Source organism: Garra rufa, chromosome 1, assembly GCF_049309525.1.
Source record: "Garra rufa chromosome 1, GarRuf1.0, whole genome shotgun sequence".
NCBI lineage: Eukaryota > Metazoa > Chordata > Actinopteri > Cypriniformes > Cyprinidae > Garra > Garra rufa.
The window spans coordinates 42,508,809-42,524,059 of NC_133361.1; the positions used below are offsets into that span (position 1 = coordinate 42,508,809).

The 15,251-nt window shown below is 36.1% G+C and overlaps 1 protein-coding gene across 1 annotated transcript in view; it reads right to left on the reverse strand.

Annotated features, from left to right (window-relative positions):
- The window catches only part of cacna1ia (calcium voltage-gated channel subunit alpha1 Ia), a 208,455-nt gene that overhangs the window by 11,993 nt on the left and 181,211 nt on the right, over positions 1–15,251 (reverse strand). The window contains exons 29-31 of the mRNA XM_073840932.1: positions 12,873–12,951; positions 12,540–12,661; positions 8,752–9,126 (exon numbers count right to left, since the gene is read on the reverse strand). Of these exons, the coding sequence (XP_073697033.1) occupies positions 8,752–9,126; positions 12,540–12,661; positions 12,873–12,951 (576 nt within the window). The remainder of the gene's footprint in view (positions 1–8,751; positions 9,127–12,539; positions 12,662–12,872; positions 12,952–15,251) is intronic.

Genomic DNA, 15,251 nt, shown 5'->3' on the forward strand with positions numbered 1-15,251 from the left:
TACCTCAGCGCTCCTCAAATCACAGGTCTCCATAAATCTAAGTGCAAGAGCGTGTACACCTCCAAACCATCTCATTTAATGAGCTTTCTGGCGGCTTCCCGGTGGCAAATCACTCAACACATGGCGCGAACAGGTGTGAATTGAAGGAAAAGCAGCATCTGCCGGTTTCGCACTTTTCTGAAGGTTGTGTTTTACAGGTAGATGAATCAACCAGAGACGGTCGTGAACTCGATACAAGGTGATACAAGGCATAGTCTGACTCTAGTCTGTTCGGCTTTTTCCCCTCTTGCTGACTACAACTGCGGTTTTGCACAATGCTGATCATGAGGAAAATGATGTGTTACTGGGGACCTAATCAGCACATGCTGTTTCCTCCCAGACCGACACATTAACTCACACTGAGCCTCCTTCACTAGCTGTACGTACACACATATTTGTGTGCAAAACTGTGTAGCACGTTCTTTTTCAGTTTTTTTTGATAAAGTAAAAAAAGCATTTATTATATTTTTTTGCAGCAATGTAAGTTACTTTTTATTGATCTATCACCTATAATCCTTCAAACTTAAAGGGGATATCAGTTGCAAAATCAGTTTGCATATACAGTTGAAGTCAAAAGTTTACATACACCTTGCAGAATCTGCAAGATGTTAACTATAAATAAGAGGGATCATACAAAGTGCAAGCAATTTTTTTTATTTACTACTGACCTAAAAAAGATATTTCACATAAAAGACATTTACATATAGTCCACAAGAGAAAATAATAATTTAATTTATAAAAAGGACCCTGTTCAAAAGTTTACAAACGCTTGATTCCTAATACTTTTTTGTTTGTTCTTCAGAAAAATCCTTCAGGTTTCACAAGTTCTTTGGTTTTTCAGCATTTTTGTGTAGTTAAACCCTTTCCAACGATGACTGTATGAATTTCAGATACATCTTTTCACACTGAGGACAACAGAGACATTCATATGCAAAGTTAAAATGCTCACTGATGCTCCAGAGGAAAAAATTATGCATTAAGAGCCAGGGGTGTAAACTTTTGAACAAAATGAAGATGTGTACATTTTTTTTCTTATTTTGCATAAATATCTTTTTTTTTTTTCATTTAATACTGCTCTTTAGAACTTCAAATTCAAAAAGTTTTCACCCCGTCTCTTAATACATTGTCTTTCCTTCTGAAGCATCAGTGAGTGTTTGAAATAGTTGCATTTAAGTCCCTCAGTTGTCCTCAGTGTGAAAAGATGGATCTCAAAATCACACAGTGTGCCTTAGCAGTGTGTGGACACAAAGATAAAAATCCATTCACTCCTCTTTTTAAACTTCAAAAAACAAAGTGGTTTTGATTTTAACCAATGTATGTTGCAGACATTTCACGAAGACCTTAAAGAATCATACCAACTTGTGGATAATAGGCAACCTATGTCACCTTTAAAAGTTGTTAAAACTTTTTAAAAGTCTCTGTCAAAATTCAAAGTATACCTTGACAAACTTTGGTTTTCTTCAGTTTGACTTTCTTTGAAGTTAGTTAATTTGAATTATATGTCTTTACATTCATCCATCACTGTTTGCTGCCTCAATTGACCATCACAAAAACCCTCCCTCCTTAGTTACTGTTGCTATGTCCGACAAACAATGCCGCTTTCAAACACTGACATCATGTTCTCATTCAGCGAAAAATACATTGCAGAACAAAGAGGAAACTGACAACACAAAGACAGACAAGACAGAACAGGTTAATAAACATGAATAAACATCAGAATGTATTTTATTTTAACCGCGGAAGGATGTCAATACACAATTTTTCAAGTTTAATTCCACTGAAGTTATTCTGCTCTCCTGTTTGATTTTTTTTTTGTCTGACAAGATTTTGGATTTGCCATTATGATTGGTCAGATAGCCTGTTAATCAAACTGTTTGCGAAGGTTTAATTAAATTCTGAATAATACACATTGCTGAAATTAACCACACACAAATAACAAAAGGCATAATGCAACTCGAACACACATGAACCAAAATAACAAGGCATAATGACTTGAAAAGCTCTGTTACCCATTTTTCATGGATACTGTAAAAATCAAATATGCATACTCGACAGCACCAAAATCACTCAAAATCACCTTTCTTTTCTTGGCCATGACATACAGTGTGACCAGAAAAGCTGAAGTGCTTTGAGGATGAGAGGAGCTGTTCAGCAGAAATGCTGCAGTCAGTGTGTCAGTGCGCAAGGCACAATTCAGAAGAGATGTCTAGAGTGGGAGGTGACTTCCCACTGCATTTAAAATATGTTCTGTTATAAATACACACTGAACTGCGCTTGAACTCAGGACGTAAACCTCTCTTTCACAATCTGCTGCTCAGTTTTAGCAAGCTTTACCGGTGTAACAAATAACAGTGTGTGTGAACTGCCAAATCAGTTGCCAAAGCAGCTTATCTTTGGATAAATACAGTAAGAACAGCAAAAAAATAATAAGGAACAGTGCAGGAACAGGAACATTCTAATTATAATTATGGTAAATAATAAAAGTAAATTACAAGAAAGTGCTACAAGTGTAGTAAAAAAACAATTTTTTTTTTATCTTCACAATTTAATCAATATTCTATTTTGTTAAAGCCATGCATGAATCTCATCAAGTTAGTGTTTTTAAGCATTTTACATTTATTTCAAAATAATAACTTAAGGCAGTAACTATGTAAACAATATATTGTATTTGTGAACTTATATTCAGCAATTCTTTTTAATTAAAATCGAATTTTTCTGATCATCAGTCATCAAAGCTCTGTAAATATTGCTCACAGACACAGATTTACTTTTTAAATTTCACCAAGCTCATTACTTACTAAAAACTCCCACAGATCATGTTTTCAGGTCATTTTAAGTCATACTTTGACATAACAAAGTGGTTGCAAAGTGGTTATTATCTAAGTGTGACAGTTGTTTACTTACTTTTTAAAAATTAGTCTTCCCATTAATGTCATTATATCGTACATTCAGACAGATTTGCAAACATGGAACGCACATGAACACAAGAGGTGGGATTTATTACATGCACCAATCACAGACGATAGTAATAAGTCATATCCAATCATATCACGATGGAGGCATTGCCTTCTCTCAAGTGACTTTCCCCGATTTATTCTTACCCCCCAACAAACCCAACGCATGCTTTAGGAGGTCTGTTAAAACTCAATGGGCTCAGGGGAGGCGAGAGAGACGCAGACTCCTGCTGTAACTTTACCTGAAGGAATTTGATTTATGCATTTTTTGATGTTATTTTGTAATATTGGCATTGTTTTATTTTTGTTCTGCAATTTTTTTTCTCATCCAATATTTTGAGGAGGAACTGTGTCCCTTTTCTCCTCAGAGGAAACGCCCCTGGTATGTATACATATCCATCCTAACATCCAATATTAAAAACCTAAGAATTAATTTAGTGAACTCTAATGCTGACCATGTGTGAAGATAAAACCTAAGCAAAAATGAAGCTCATTAATGACACATTTGCTTTCCTTGTGTCTCTAACCTTCTTCCGTTCTGCTGTCTCTCTCTGTCTGAGGAGATGAAATGCTTTCAATCTGCTGACATCGCTTCTGCTTGAAGTCAAACTAGTTTTTCCCAATTCCTGTTCTGCTGACTGTCATGCATACCTCTTTTCTGTCTCTGTCTCTCTCTTTGTCTCCCCCTCTCCATCTCTCAGCCCTGAGCCTGCAGGTAGTGATAAGGACTGAGCTCACTGCATGGAAAGCCTCTGCTGTCTAGTCTGTGGTGTTTGTGTGCACCTTTGTGGTTTTGTGTTCGTCTGTGTGTGTTTGTCACTATCGAGTCGAGACCCAGAACAGGTATGGGACATCACTTCCTTCAGGCAGTGATCTGTCTCTTTGGATCTTAGTATTCAAATAAACTAACACCAGCACTGGGGCTCAGTGCATGTGTCCGCACTGCGACAGCTGAAGACATGAGACATAAGGGTATCATAAAAGTCTTTTGAGAGTTTTGGAGACTTGTTTGGCTCCATTCACTAGACTAAACTTCTAAGGAGAAAATATGGAAGCATTTGCTTGAAAGATTACCAACAGCTTCAAAGCAACAGCTATCTGGACTGATATGGCACTTTTCATGAATATGGTACACCCATATGGTATCCAATACTGCTTTTCATCCAGCATCAAGCACCAAAACCCCCTTTTTTCTCTGAAAACAAGTAAACATGTTAGACATGACAAGCAGTTTTGATCTATCCTCTCTTGCAATTCAATTAATTGTAATAAAAAATAAATCAAATTACCTAATTTTCTAAAACAAAAAAATACATATTTAGCAATTTTCCACATTTTAAATGTTACCATATAATACCTACAGAAACGTAATAAAACTAACCCCCCCCCCCCCCCCCCAGAATTGGACTTCATAACTCACAATTGCGAGTTTATATTTCACAATTCACAAAAAAGTCAGAATTGCAAGATATAAAATTGCCATTCTGAGAAATAAAGTCACAATTTTGATAAATATTTTCTCGAGTTATAAATGATTTTTCTCAGAATTGCAAGTTTATTCACAATTTTGAGAAAAAAGTCAGAATTAAGAGATATAAACTTGCCATTATGAGAAACAAAGTCACAGTTCTGAAAAATAGTTAAAAAAAGTCTTGAGTTACAAAGTCTTCTTTTCAGAATTGTGTTTATATCTCGCAATTCTGAGAAAAAGACTTTATTACTTAAAACTTTATAACTCACATTTGCATGTTTGTATCTCACAATTCTGAGAAAATATCAGTCTTTTCCCCCTCAGAATTGATCTTCATAACTCACAACTGTGAGTTTATATCTCACAATTCTGAGAAAAAAGTAAGAATTGAGAGATATAAACTTGCCATTCTGAGAAATAATGTCACAATTCTGAGAAATAATCAAAACTGCGAGATATAAACAAGTCAGAACTGAAAGTTTGTATTACACAATTCTGATATGTGAGATAAAAAGCTGCAATTACCTTTTATAATTTTGTATTTAATGGCGAAACTGGTGCCCATAGATATAATCCATAACAAAAACTAACATTTTTTTAAAACTGTCTAGAAATAAAATGTCAGTAAACAAACAAATGGAAATGGTGGTAAGACAAGTAAATCATTTGATTCACTTCTCAGTTTTTACAAATTATGTTGACAACAGGTAAACAGCTCATCCATCAAAAAAACTAAACTAAACAAACAAACAAAAAACAAAACAAGTAAAAGTAACTTTTCTTTAATTAAATTAAAAGCAATATATGTTGCTAGTCTCTACATGTATATCTGTATATTCGTCCACCTAATTTAATTTTTTATTTAATTTTATTACATTGAAACTACTTATTTTGCAAACCTCATTAAAAATTAATAGAAAATATGAAAGCTCATATAATATTTGTTTTGACCTCCTGAGACGATAATTAAGGTTTTCTGAAGACGAAGCACTTCTTTCACTGAGCATTTGTTAAAAAAAAAATATAGAAGAAAAAAAAAAAAAACAATCGTTAAGTGTTTCAGGCTCCAATTTGTATAAAATAAAAACACTGCAACAACAATCTGAACTCTTCCTCAGAGTGTAAAATGAAATATAATGATATGTAACGGCAATATACACCTGAATGCGTGAGCATGCACAAACGCTGACAATTAGGTACATAAACAAACCCAGGTTCACAACTAAATCCATGTGCTTAACACTGCAATGAATTCAACCCTTCAATTAGCATTCCGTTCCTTTCTCTCTCTGTCCTCCTCCTCTCTTTTCCTCTTCTCTCTGCAGTTACATAATCTGCTGCAGAAGCTAAAAATGGACAGGTAAAGACAATTATAGCTCCACAATAGCTGCCTGACAGTGAGTCATCACGGCGTGTGTGTGTGCGTGTGTGTGTCTGCGCGAGTGCACCACAACATTTGTCAGTGCTCCGTTTTTAGCAGTTCAGTCATGCATGTGCGGAACTTTTCCTTCCTGGTGGATTTGGCTCAACAGTTAATCATTTGATCCTTAACTTAATTACAAAAGGTGATTAATTGTAGTTTAGTGTGTTTACATATCTAAGAGAGCATTGCAGACCTACACAACGTGTTGCCATGGTGACAGGACCCAAGCTGGGGCGAGTCCCGTCGCTCTATAATGAAAACGTCTCGTTCTGTGGCTTCTCCTTCCTCCTTATTATGCCTCTTTTGCCCTTTTTAGCAAATGATTGCTACTAAACACTACAGACACCAGGCACACTCATACAGAACATTCAAAAATCATCCATGCATCTATACAGGGCTAGGTATGATGGTACTGTAGATACCACATGATGGTAAACCATGCATCAATTGCTAGAGATTCTGCTATAGGGGAGAATATGGCAGTGTCTGTGGTTAAGCAGTGTTGGCCTATTCATCTAAAGTACTGTAAACACTGCTAAATTTGGGTCACTTTACCATATACAGTTGAGGTCAAAAGTTTACATACACCTTGCAGAATCTGCAAAATAAATTAGATATTTCACATAAAAGACGTTTACAGTCCACAAGAGAAAATGATTTAGTAGTTTACATACACTTAATTCTGAATACTGTGTTGTTACCTGAATGATCCACAGCTGTGTTTTTTGTTTAGTCATGAGTCCCTTTGTTTGTCCTGAACAGTTAAAGGTGCCATAGAATGCATTTATACAATATTTTAAATTGTTCTCTGATATCTGGCACAGGAAAGGGCAAAAAATCTCCAGAAATGGTTTTACAGGTCCATTTACAACGCTAGGATTTGGCCCTAGAATGAAATGCTCCGTTATTGCCTTATTTGGAAGGTTCATGAATATTAATGAGCTCTGCTTTGATTGGCTGTTTCACAGAGCTCAATAGCTCGCACATGGATAAAAATATATATTTAATTACAGAGCTCTAGCCGCTTTTAATATGCGATTTGTTGAATCTGCCGTTTTGAATCGCCGACATTTTACTCTCACTATAGTGACTGCATGTGCTCTGTGTAATGTTATACTGCAGCGACACAAGGACTTACAGCACAAGTTTTGATACTTTACTGATGCTCGGGATCTGTAAATCATTCGTCATCATCAGGCAGTTATTTCTCCATCATTCACCATCATCAGCGCAGTCATCTCTCTGTTTATGTGGTAAGTGAAATCCTATGTACTGCAATGTAACAGGCTAGTGCTAGCATTAAGCTAACCGTGTCCCTTCAGTGGCTTGCCTTATTTTAGTGATGTACTGACGTTAATGATGATTGGGCGATGTAAATGTTGGAGGCGTAACTATTAACGATCTCGGGGCTACTGCGCAATAGTCTATGTTATGTTGGAATTGACCTATTTTTCGGTGGTCTTTTGCAAACACTAGCTTTATATAAGAAGGAGGAAACGATGGTGTTTGAGACTATTTTTTTAGCTATTTTTTTCAGTCGAACCCTTTCCAACAATGACTGTATGATTTTGAGATCCATCTTTTTACACTGAGGACAACTGAGGGACTCATATGTAGCTACTACAGAAGGTTCAAATACTCACTGATGCTCCAGAAGGAAACACAATGCATTAAAGGTCAGGGGGTGAAAAGTTTTGGAATTTAAAGATCAGGGTAAATTTGACTTATTTTGTTATCTGGGAAACATGTAAGTATTTTCTGTAGCTTCTGAAGGGCAGTACCTAATGAAAAAAATATGACATTTAGGCAAAGTAAAAAAAAAAAAAACATTTAAAATATTCATTCTGTTCAAAAGTTTTCACCCCCGGAATCTTAACGCTTCACGTTTCCTTCTGGACCATCAGTGACCATTTGAACCTTCTGTAATAGCTGCATATGAGTCCCTCAGTTGTCCTCATTGTGGAAAGATGGATCTCAAAAAATCATCAAGTCATTGTCGGAAAGGGTTCATATACACAAGAAAGCTAAAAAACCAATGAATTTGTGGAAACTGAAGGATTTTTCTGAAGAACAGTGGGCAATTTAACTGTTCATGGGTTCAAGGGGCTCATGAAACCAAAAAAAAAAAAAAAAAAAAAACAGCTGTGGATCATTCAGGTAACAGTATTAAGAATCAAGTGTATGAACATTTTTGAACAGGGTAATTTTATTTTTATTTTTTATTTTTTTTATACTCTTGTGGACTATATTTAAACGTCTTTAATGTGAAATATCTTATTCAGGTCAGTATTAAATAAAAAATAACATGCATTTTGTATGATCCCTCTTATTTTGATAAAATAATTAATATTGCAATATTGCAGATTCTGCAAGGTGTATGTAAACTTTTGACCTCAAATGTATACACCATAAATGTGATTTAAAATGACTCTTCGCTACAGCAATTCATGCACGAATACATCCAACCAAATCACATACTCACCAATTCATTCCTCCATTAACAGTCAATCTATCTATCCGTTATCACTCCAATCATCAATCACATCTAGTATCCATCATTAATTTGACCATCTATTTATTCAAACCTTTTCCTAATCACTAAATTCTTCCATCTACAATCAATCTGTGCATATCTATAATGCATCCATCATCCATTAGTCATCCATTTATCAACACAGTGATGATCTATCCTTCTTACTTTCAACCAAATTATTAATTCATCAATCCATTGCTCAATCACCCAATCTCTTATCTATTCATCCAACCGAATCATAATATTCATGAATGCATTCCTCCAGCAATAATCTGTTTATCAGTCCATCCATCCATTCACTGCCATCACTATGTGTGTGTGTTCATCGTACCTGGGCCGGTGAGTAGAGTTTCCTGGCGCTGTTGGGCTCGTGGGCCCCTGGGTGTATGTTTGGGGAGTGAGGTGGAACAGTAGAGCTGGGTCCAGCACCCTGATGCACCCCACCGCTCCTCTCCACTGCAGACGGCCCTCCACCGATGCAGCAGAGCGTTCCCTGGGCCAGCTCCAGTTCGATCTCAGCATCCATCTCTGCCTCCTCCTGGGCTTCTTTGTTGGAGTCATCCAGGTGTTTCATCAGCACTGCCACCACCACATTGATGAGAACAAACTGGGCTGTGAGCACAAAGCTCACAAAGTACAGCGGGGAGATGAATTGTAGGCTGGGATTACAGGTGTATTCGGCTGGCGGGCATTCTCGAAGAGTGTCCTACAAGAATGAATACAGAGTAAATGTTACCATAAAGATATTTAAAGTTATGTTCAATTAATTTGACTGGACAAATTAGGTATTAGAGCTGGGAAAATAAATCGTTGCATTGCAAACCGAGAAATTATTCTGCATCGTGATTCTCTCTAATCGGTTTTGAGCTTAGTTTTTAACAGCAGATGGCACTGCATGCTTTAGAAATAGCCATACTCTGCTTGCTTCCAAATCAACACACACAGTTGAACATAAAATAATCATTCATAAAGTTCAAAAAGGTTAAAGTGAATTTCATGGGTGTTCACAGTGGGCAGTGTTTACATTAATCTTGCGTCATAAAAGCATTCTGAGCCAAACACACAAGTGCTCTTTAACAATCTTCTTTGTGCTTGTTAAAAACTAGATTAGAGCGCCATCTGCAGTTAAAGACAAATATTAGAATCGGTTCCAGAAAGTATCACGATGCATTCGGACATAAAACAACTGTGATATTTAAAAATCATAATTACCTTTTTTCATTACCAATTTCAAATATTTTTTAAATAACATTTTATTAAAAAATGCAGTAACACTTTACAATAAGGTGTCATTTGTTAACATTAGTTAATGTATTAACTAACATGAACGAACAATGAACAATACATTTAGTACACTGTTTAAAATATACAGTTTGTTCTTGTTAGTTTACAGTCCATTAACTAATGTGAACAAACACAAATTGTGATTTTAATAATGCATTAGTAAATGCTAAAATTAACATTAACTAAGATTAATAAATGCTGTAGAAGCATTGTTCACTCTTACTTCATGTTAACTAATGAACCTTATTGTCAAGTGTTACTAAGATGCATTAAAACATTAACTTGTGTAATGTACATTGTGTCTGAAGTCTCAAACTCAAAATGTACTTGTTTAAAAAACGGTTCTTTAACAGCAATTTGACTGCACTGAACACTTGAAAACCATTTCTGAAAATAATACTAATTACATCAATCAAACAACTAGCCATTAACTGATAAAACCATTTTCCATGGCCTCGACTTCCTAGAGGCGGCAGATAATCAGTACTTAGTGTAACAACTGTCTTCTCTTTCCTCCTCTTATCATCTGTGGTTTGATTAGCATGAGCTATAGGGACAATAAGAACAAATCCCAGAATGCCAATTGCATTCTGATTTATGTTGATATAACATAAACTCTCTCTTTTTTTTCTCCAAAGCTGTCGTGACTGAGAGGCAGATGGATGCAGGCTATGGCAGTCATTTTGCTCGGCCACTCAGGCGTGTGGTTGGGGTTCAAGGAGGCAGTGGCTTCTCTGCAGGTATGTAAGAACTTAGGTTGTAATTTACAGCTTTGATTATGGTGCTTTAGCTGCTAGGAGACCACTGCAAGCCTCTGTCAACCATAAAACTCATTGTGTGTGTGCTTAATGGGGGGAGCTTGTCACCCTCCATCAAACACACCCTCTGGTGTGCACGGGGCGGTACACATCGATATCGCACCAATGTGTTCTCATTTATTCAGGTGCACTTTACTACAGCGCTGAATATGCTGAGCTGGTAGTCCCTCCATCATATACCTATCATATAAACGCTAGGTTGGAGGGAGAGGAGATGAAACGCGGCAGGTTGTCTTTACACAGGCTGATAAGGACTCATTCTTCAAAGACATGTGTATTAGAGACGAGAACGACACAGGGAGGATGAGAGAAACAATAAAGCTAATGCTAAAAATGGTGAGAACAGACTGTGACATTGTTGATTTATAAGCTGCTACCTCAAGCTCAAAGCACTCTTCATGGCAACCTATCCTGGTCTCTTTACTGTGGTGAAACATTAGAAATCATAAGCGTTTTGCTTTTGAATATTTCTAAAGTGTCTTCTAGTTGTCAACTTCCTCTGTTGAATATTCTGTGCTTAAATTGGTACTAATTATAGATGTCACTTATAATGAGCGCATGATTTGGTTCACATCACTTTATGAAATGGCAATGTTATATCTAATACAGACGAAGCAAGTTTTCACATCATTCGGTTTTGTTTGGTGTGCTATAATGAATGCAGATCCAGCACTGGAATTTGTTATTTTTAATATTTTGCTGAGCAGTCGCTTCAGTTCTCTTCAGTTCCAGAAAGTGACAACAGTGGTGGAATAATAAAACAAAATGCACAGAAATGTATTCCTGTTGCTGGTGCACTATAAGCCGAATGCAATTATGGCTCTGTTTATTGTGGTCTTGAACCCCTCCTACTCAAATCTAAACCATATTTGGTTTTTTGAACTGCTGATCCATGCATTTATCCACTAATCTACAAAATCCCAGGAACAACAGTAGCAGATGTAGGGATGAAGATATCAAATTAAATACGTCAGCTCATTTGAGCTCCTTAAAACGAGCAGCAAGAATGGCTGTTTAGCTTATAAACATGAGCGTATGATGGTCAAAAATTAGCCGCTGAATGAATATGCTGAATAATTAATATTCATTAGCAATTTGCCATTTATGGTCATCTGTGTACCTACACTCTTAAAAATAAGTTTCAAAAGTGTGTTTTAGCAGTGATGCCATAGAAGAACCATTTTTGGTTCCCCAAAGAACTTTTCAGTGAACCGTTCTTAAAAAGAACCATTTTAAAAAGAACTTAAAAAAAAGTTTGGGATCATTAAGATTTGTACAATTCATTTATTTTAAATAAATGTATACTTTTATTAAAAGATTAGTTCACTTCCAGAATAAACATTGCCTGATAATTTACTCACCCCCATGTTATCCAAGATAGTCATGTCTTTCTTTCCTTAGTCAAAAAGAAATTATGGTTTTTGAGGAAAACATTCCAGGATTATTCTCCATATAAAGGATTTCAATGGGGATCAACGGGTTGAAGGTCAAAATTGCAGTTTCCATGCAGCTTCAAAGAGCTCTACATGATCCCAGCTAAGGATTATCTAGTGAAATGATCAGTCATTTTCAGTAATCACATTGGAAAGGTCATGTGTGGTTAGTTCTTCATCTGTGTACTCCGGTTCAAAAAGGTAGGGTTGGGCAGAAAACTCCATTTCATTTTCTCCTGCAACTTTAAAATAGTCCAACATTTTTGTAAAGGGCGTTTGACTTTCTTTGGATGTTCCCTTTGTAAACACTGGGTTGGTATATCTGCCTACATCATGCATGATCTTTTCAAAGTAATTACGTATTTTTAAGAAAATTACCAATCGTTTTGCTAGATAAGAACCTTATTTCTTTGTCTGGGATTGTGTAGAGCACTTTGAAGCTGCATTGAAACTCCATTTTGGACCTTCGACCCATTGATCCCGATTGAAGTCCACTATATGGAGAAATCCTGGAATGTTTTTCCTCAAAAAATACAAGTTTACTTGTGAGGCTCATAGTTCTATGGCTTTTTGTTCTTTTGTACCTTCATTATGCCGTTCCAGTTGTCACCAGTGGAGACCTGGAAGAGCGTGAGGAATGCCATGCCGAAGTTCTCAAAGGTGGCGTGACGACTCATGCCCTCACATGGGTAGTCTTCGTTGCATACTGCAGGGAACAGATAAAGCCATAGTCTGTATTTTGTGAATGTCTGTTATGACCTAAACGTTTTGTCTCAATGTTACCTATGCAGTAATGCCAAATTCAGCTTTGAATTCAAAAGAATTGAACAGACATAAAACCAGTGAGGTAGTGAGAGAAAGGGCTTGGCGTGAAAATAAGCATCAAAAGGAGTAAAAGATGAGTAGTGTGTGTTTACCCAGCTCTCCAAACAATTCCACCCCCAGTGCAGCATAAATGAAGAACAGCAGCATGAAGAGGAGGCCAAGGTTCCCCACCTGAAAGACACCAATCAAGACTGCGCTCATGCACTCATCCTTGACACAAAATACAGGCACATGCTGTGATACATTTACACTGAATCATTTAACAGATGCTTTTATCCAAAGCAAATAACAATTACAAGCCAATAGCAGCACCACAATCTGCACTGAGCTAAAGCTAGTGCACAAAATGTTTTAGTTTTGGACTAAACCTGTTTTCCCTGTATTCAGTACAAAATTCATTCACTTTCTTTTTTATAGTTTAAAGAAGATAGATCACAATTTTAAATAAAACACACGGTTTCCTCACATCAACCCAACAGTGCCTTAATAAAAAAGACATTTTCTCTCCTTTTATGTTTAAACCTTGGTTTAAATTTGGTTATATTTATGCTTAAAACCAGACAAAATATTTCCTAAAGGGGTAAACAAATAAAGATATAAGTAAACTTAATTCAAGATATATTCTCTCATTATTTTATGCAATTTTACTTCTCATGTATATACATCATGTTATAAGAAAACATATATATATATATATTGTGTTCTAAAAATGATTACGAAAATGATTTTTGCAGTGTTTCTAAAATAAAACATTACCCCTAGGTTTAGTACTGATGGAAGAAGTGTCTGGAAGTGACATAACAATAACAAAAAGCAATGTAATGTACATGTTAATGTTTCTGCCCCTGCAATTTGAGTCTCTCTGCAGATGGAGTCTGTACCTGCTCCCCTGCAGCAAAATGAAGCAGAACAAATTTGTGGTTTAACAAAAGCTCATAAATGATGGATGGAACCAGTGGTCATGTCAGAGGTACAGCTCTGGGAACAGAATTAACCCTCTTAATGGGGGAAATGACCTGTGTCCTAACGTGGCCAAGGCACGTGGAGCATGCACGCTTGCAAGGCTCACCACGTTAACGCTAACACGCAAGCCTGTCAGGAATATCAGGGTGTGCCCACTACAGCACAACCATCTCAAAACAAAACAAACAGATGAGATAAAACCGAAGGCGAAAAAGAATATGGCACAGGCGCTAACAGCCAGTCTAAAGTGCCGGTAATTAGGAAAACAGTGTGAGAGAGCTATAAACGTGTAAAATAGTGAATAAAACAATCAGCTTAGATCGCATTAATGTGATGTGTATAGTTACACGATGCGGTTGGTCGTGTCGTTCTATGTGGCGTGCCAGCGGGTATGATAAAACAACAGCTGAGCTTTATTACCATTTAATGCTAAGTAATGGCCTATCAAACCTACAGACCAATGCTACAAGACATTTTGGCTTCAAGATGTCAGGGGAAACATTATGACTTAACAGAACCAGGATGTGCGTATAAAAGCTCTGAAAGTGCTTCATTCTTTTTCGTTTCATTCCTAAAATGAGCATCTCTAGCAAATCTAGAATGAGCCTATCATGTTCAAAAATTTAGTATTGGAAGCTTTTCACAAGCCTATGCACAATATATCCAGCTCACAAAGTACTACAATCTCAGTAAATTCACACTGTTTGATATAGATATGTATTTTGGTACTATACGTTTATATATGAGATGCGATCAAATGTCGAAATTTTACTGTTTTTAGGTTTTGATAACATATGAAAGCTGTGTTCAAGCCCTTTCCAAAACCTTTTTATTTTGTCCATATAGCTTAAACGTAACAAAAGTTACGGTTATCGTAAGTAGGCTGATAGCTATGATTTTAAGGAATGGAATTTTGAGAAAAAATGGGTTTAAAGTTAGACGGGTTTTACCTTCACTTCACGGGTCACAATTCTATAGTGCATCATTACACAACCAGACTAATGTCTGTTTTCCGTTGTTTATCATGGGCATAGTCTGAACTTTTGATCACCCCTTGTATGGTTGGATAGAACGAATAGTGTACAGTACTTGTAGTTTAATCGCTATTTGTTCTGCACTAAACTAGTGAATTTTGCCAAGATATTGTCATAGATGACAGACAAGACGTTATAAAACAACTATTTAATGAAAACCTATTTTTGACAAATAATTGACATATTCAACCTATTTTTCTAATTTCCTTGAATATGTTTTCCCATTATCCTATCACACACGCACATTTATATATATGAATATGATTAATATATTTCTGCACCATATGTCTTTAAAGGTCCCTGAAAGAATATTGCTCAAAAGTGACAATAAAGACATTTATCAACTGCTTTCAATAAAAAAAAAACTATTGTCTTGAATTTTGATCCTGAAAAAAAGGATCACAAATCAACTGTTTTTAATATTGATATTAATAATAAATGTTTCTTGAGCACCAAATCAGCATATTAGAATGA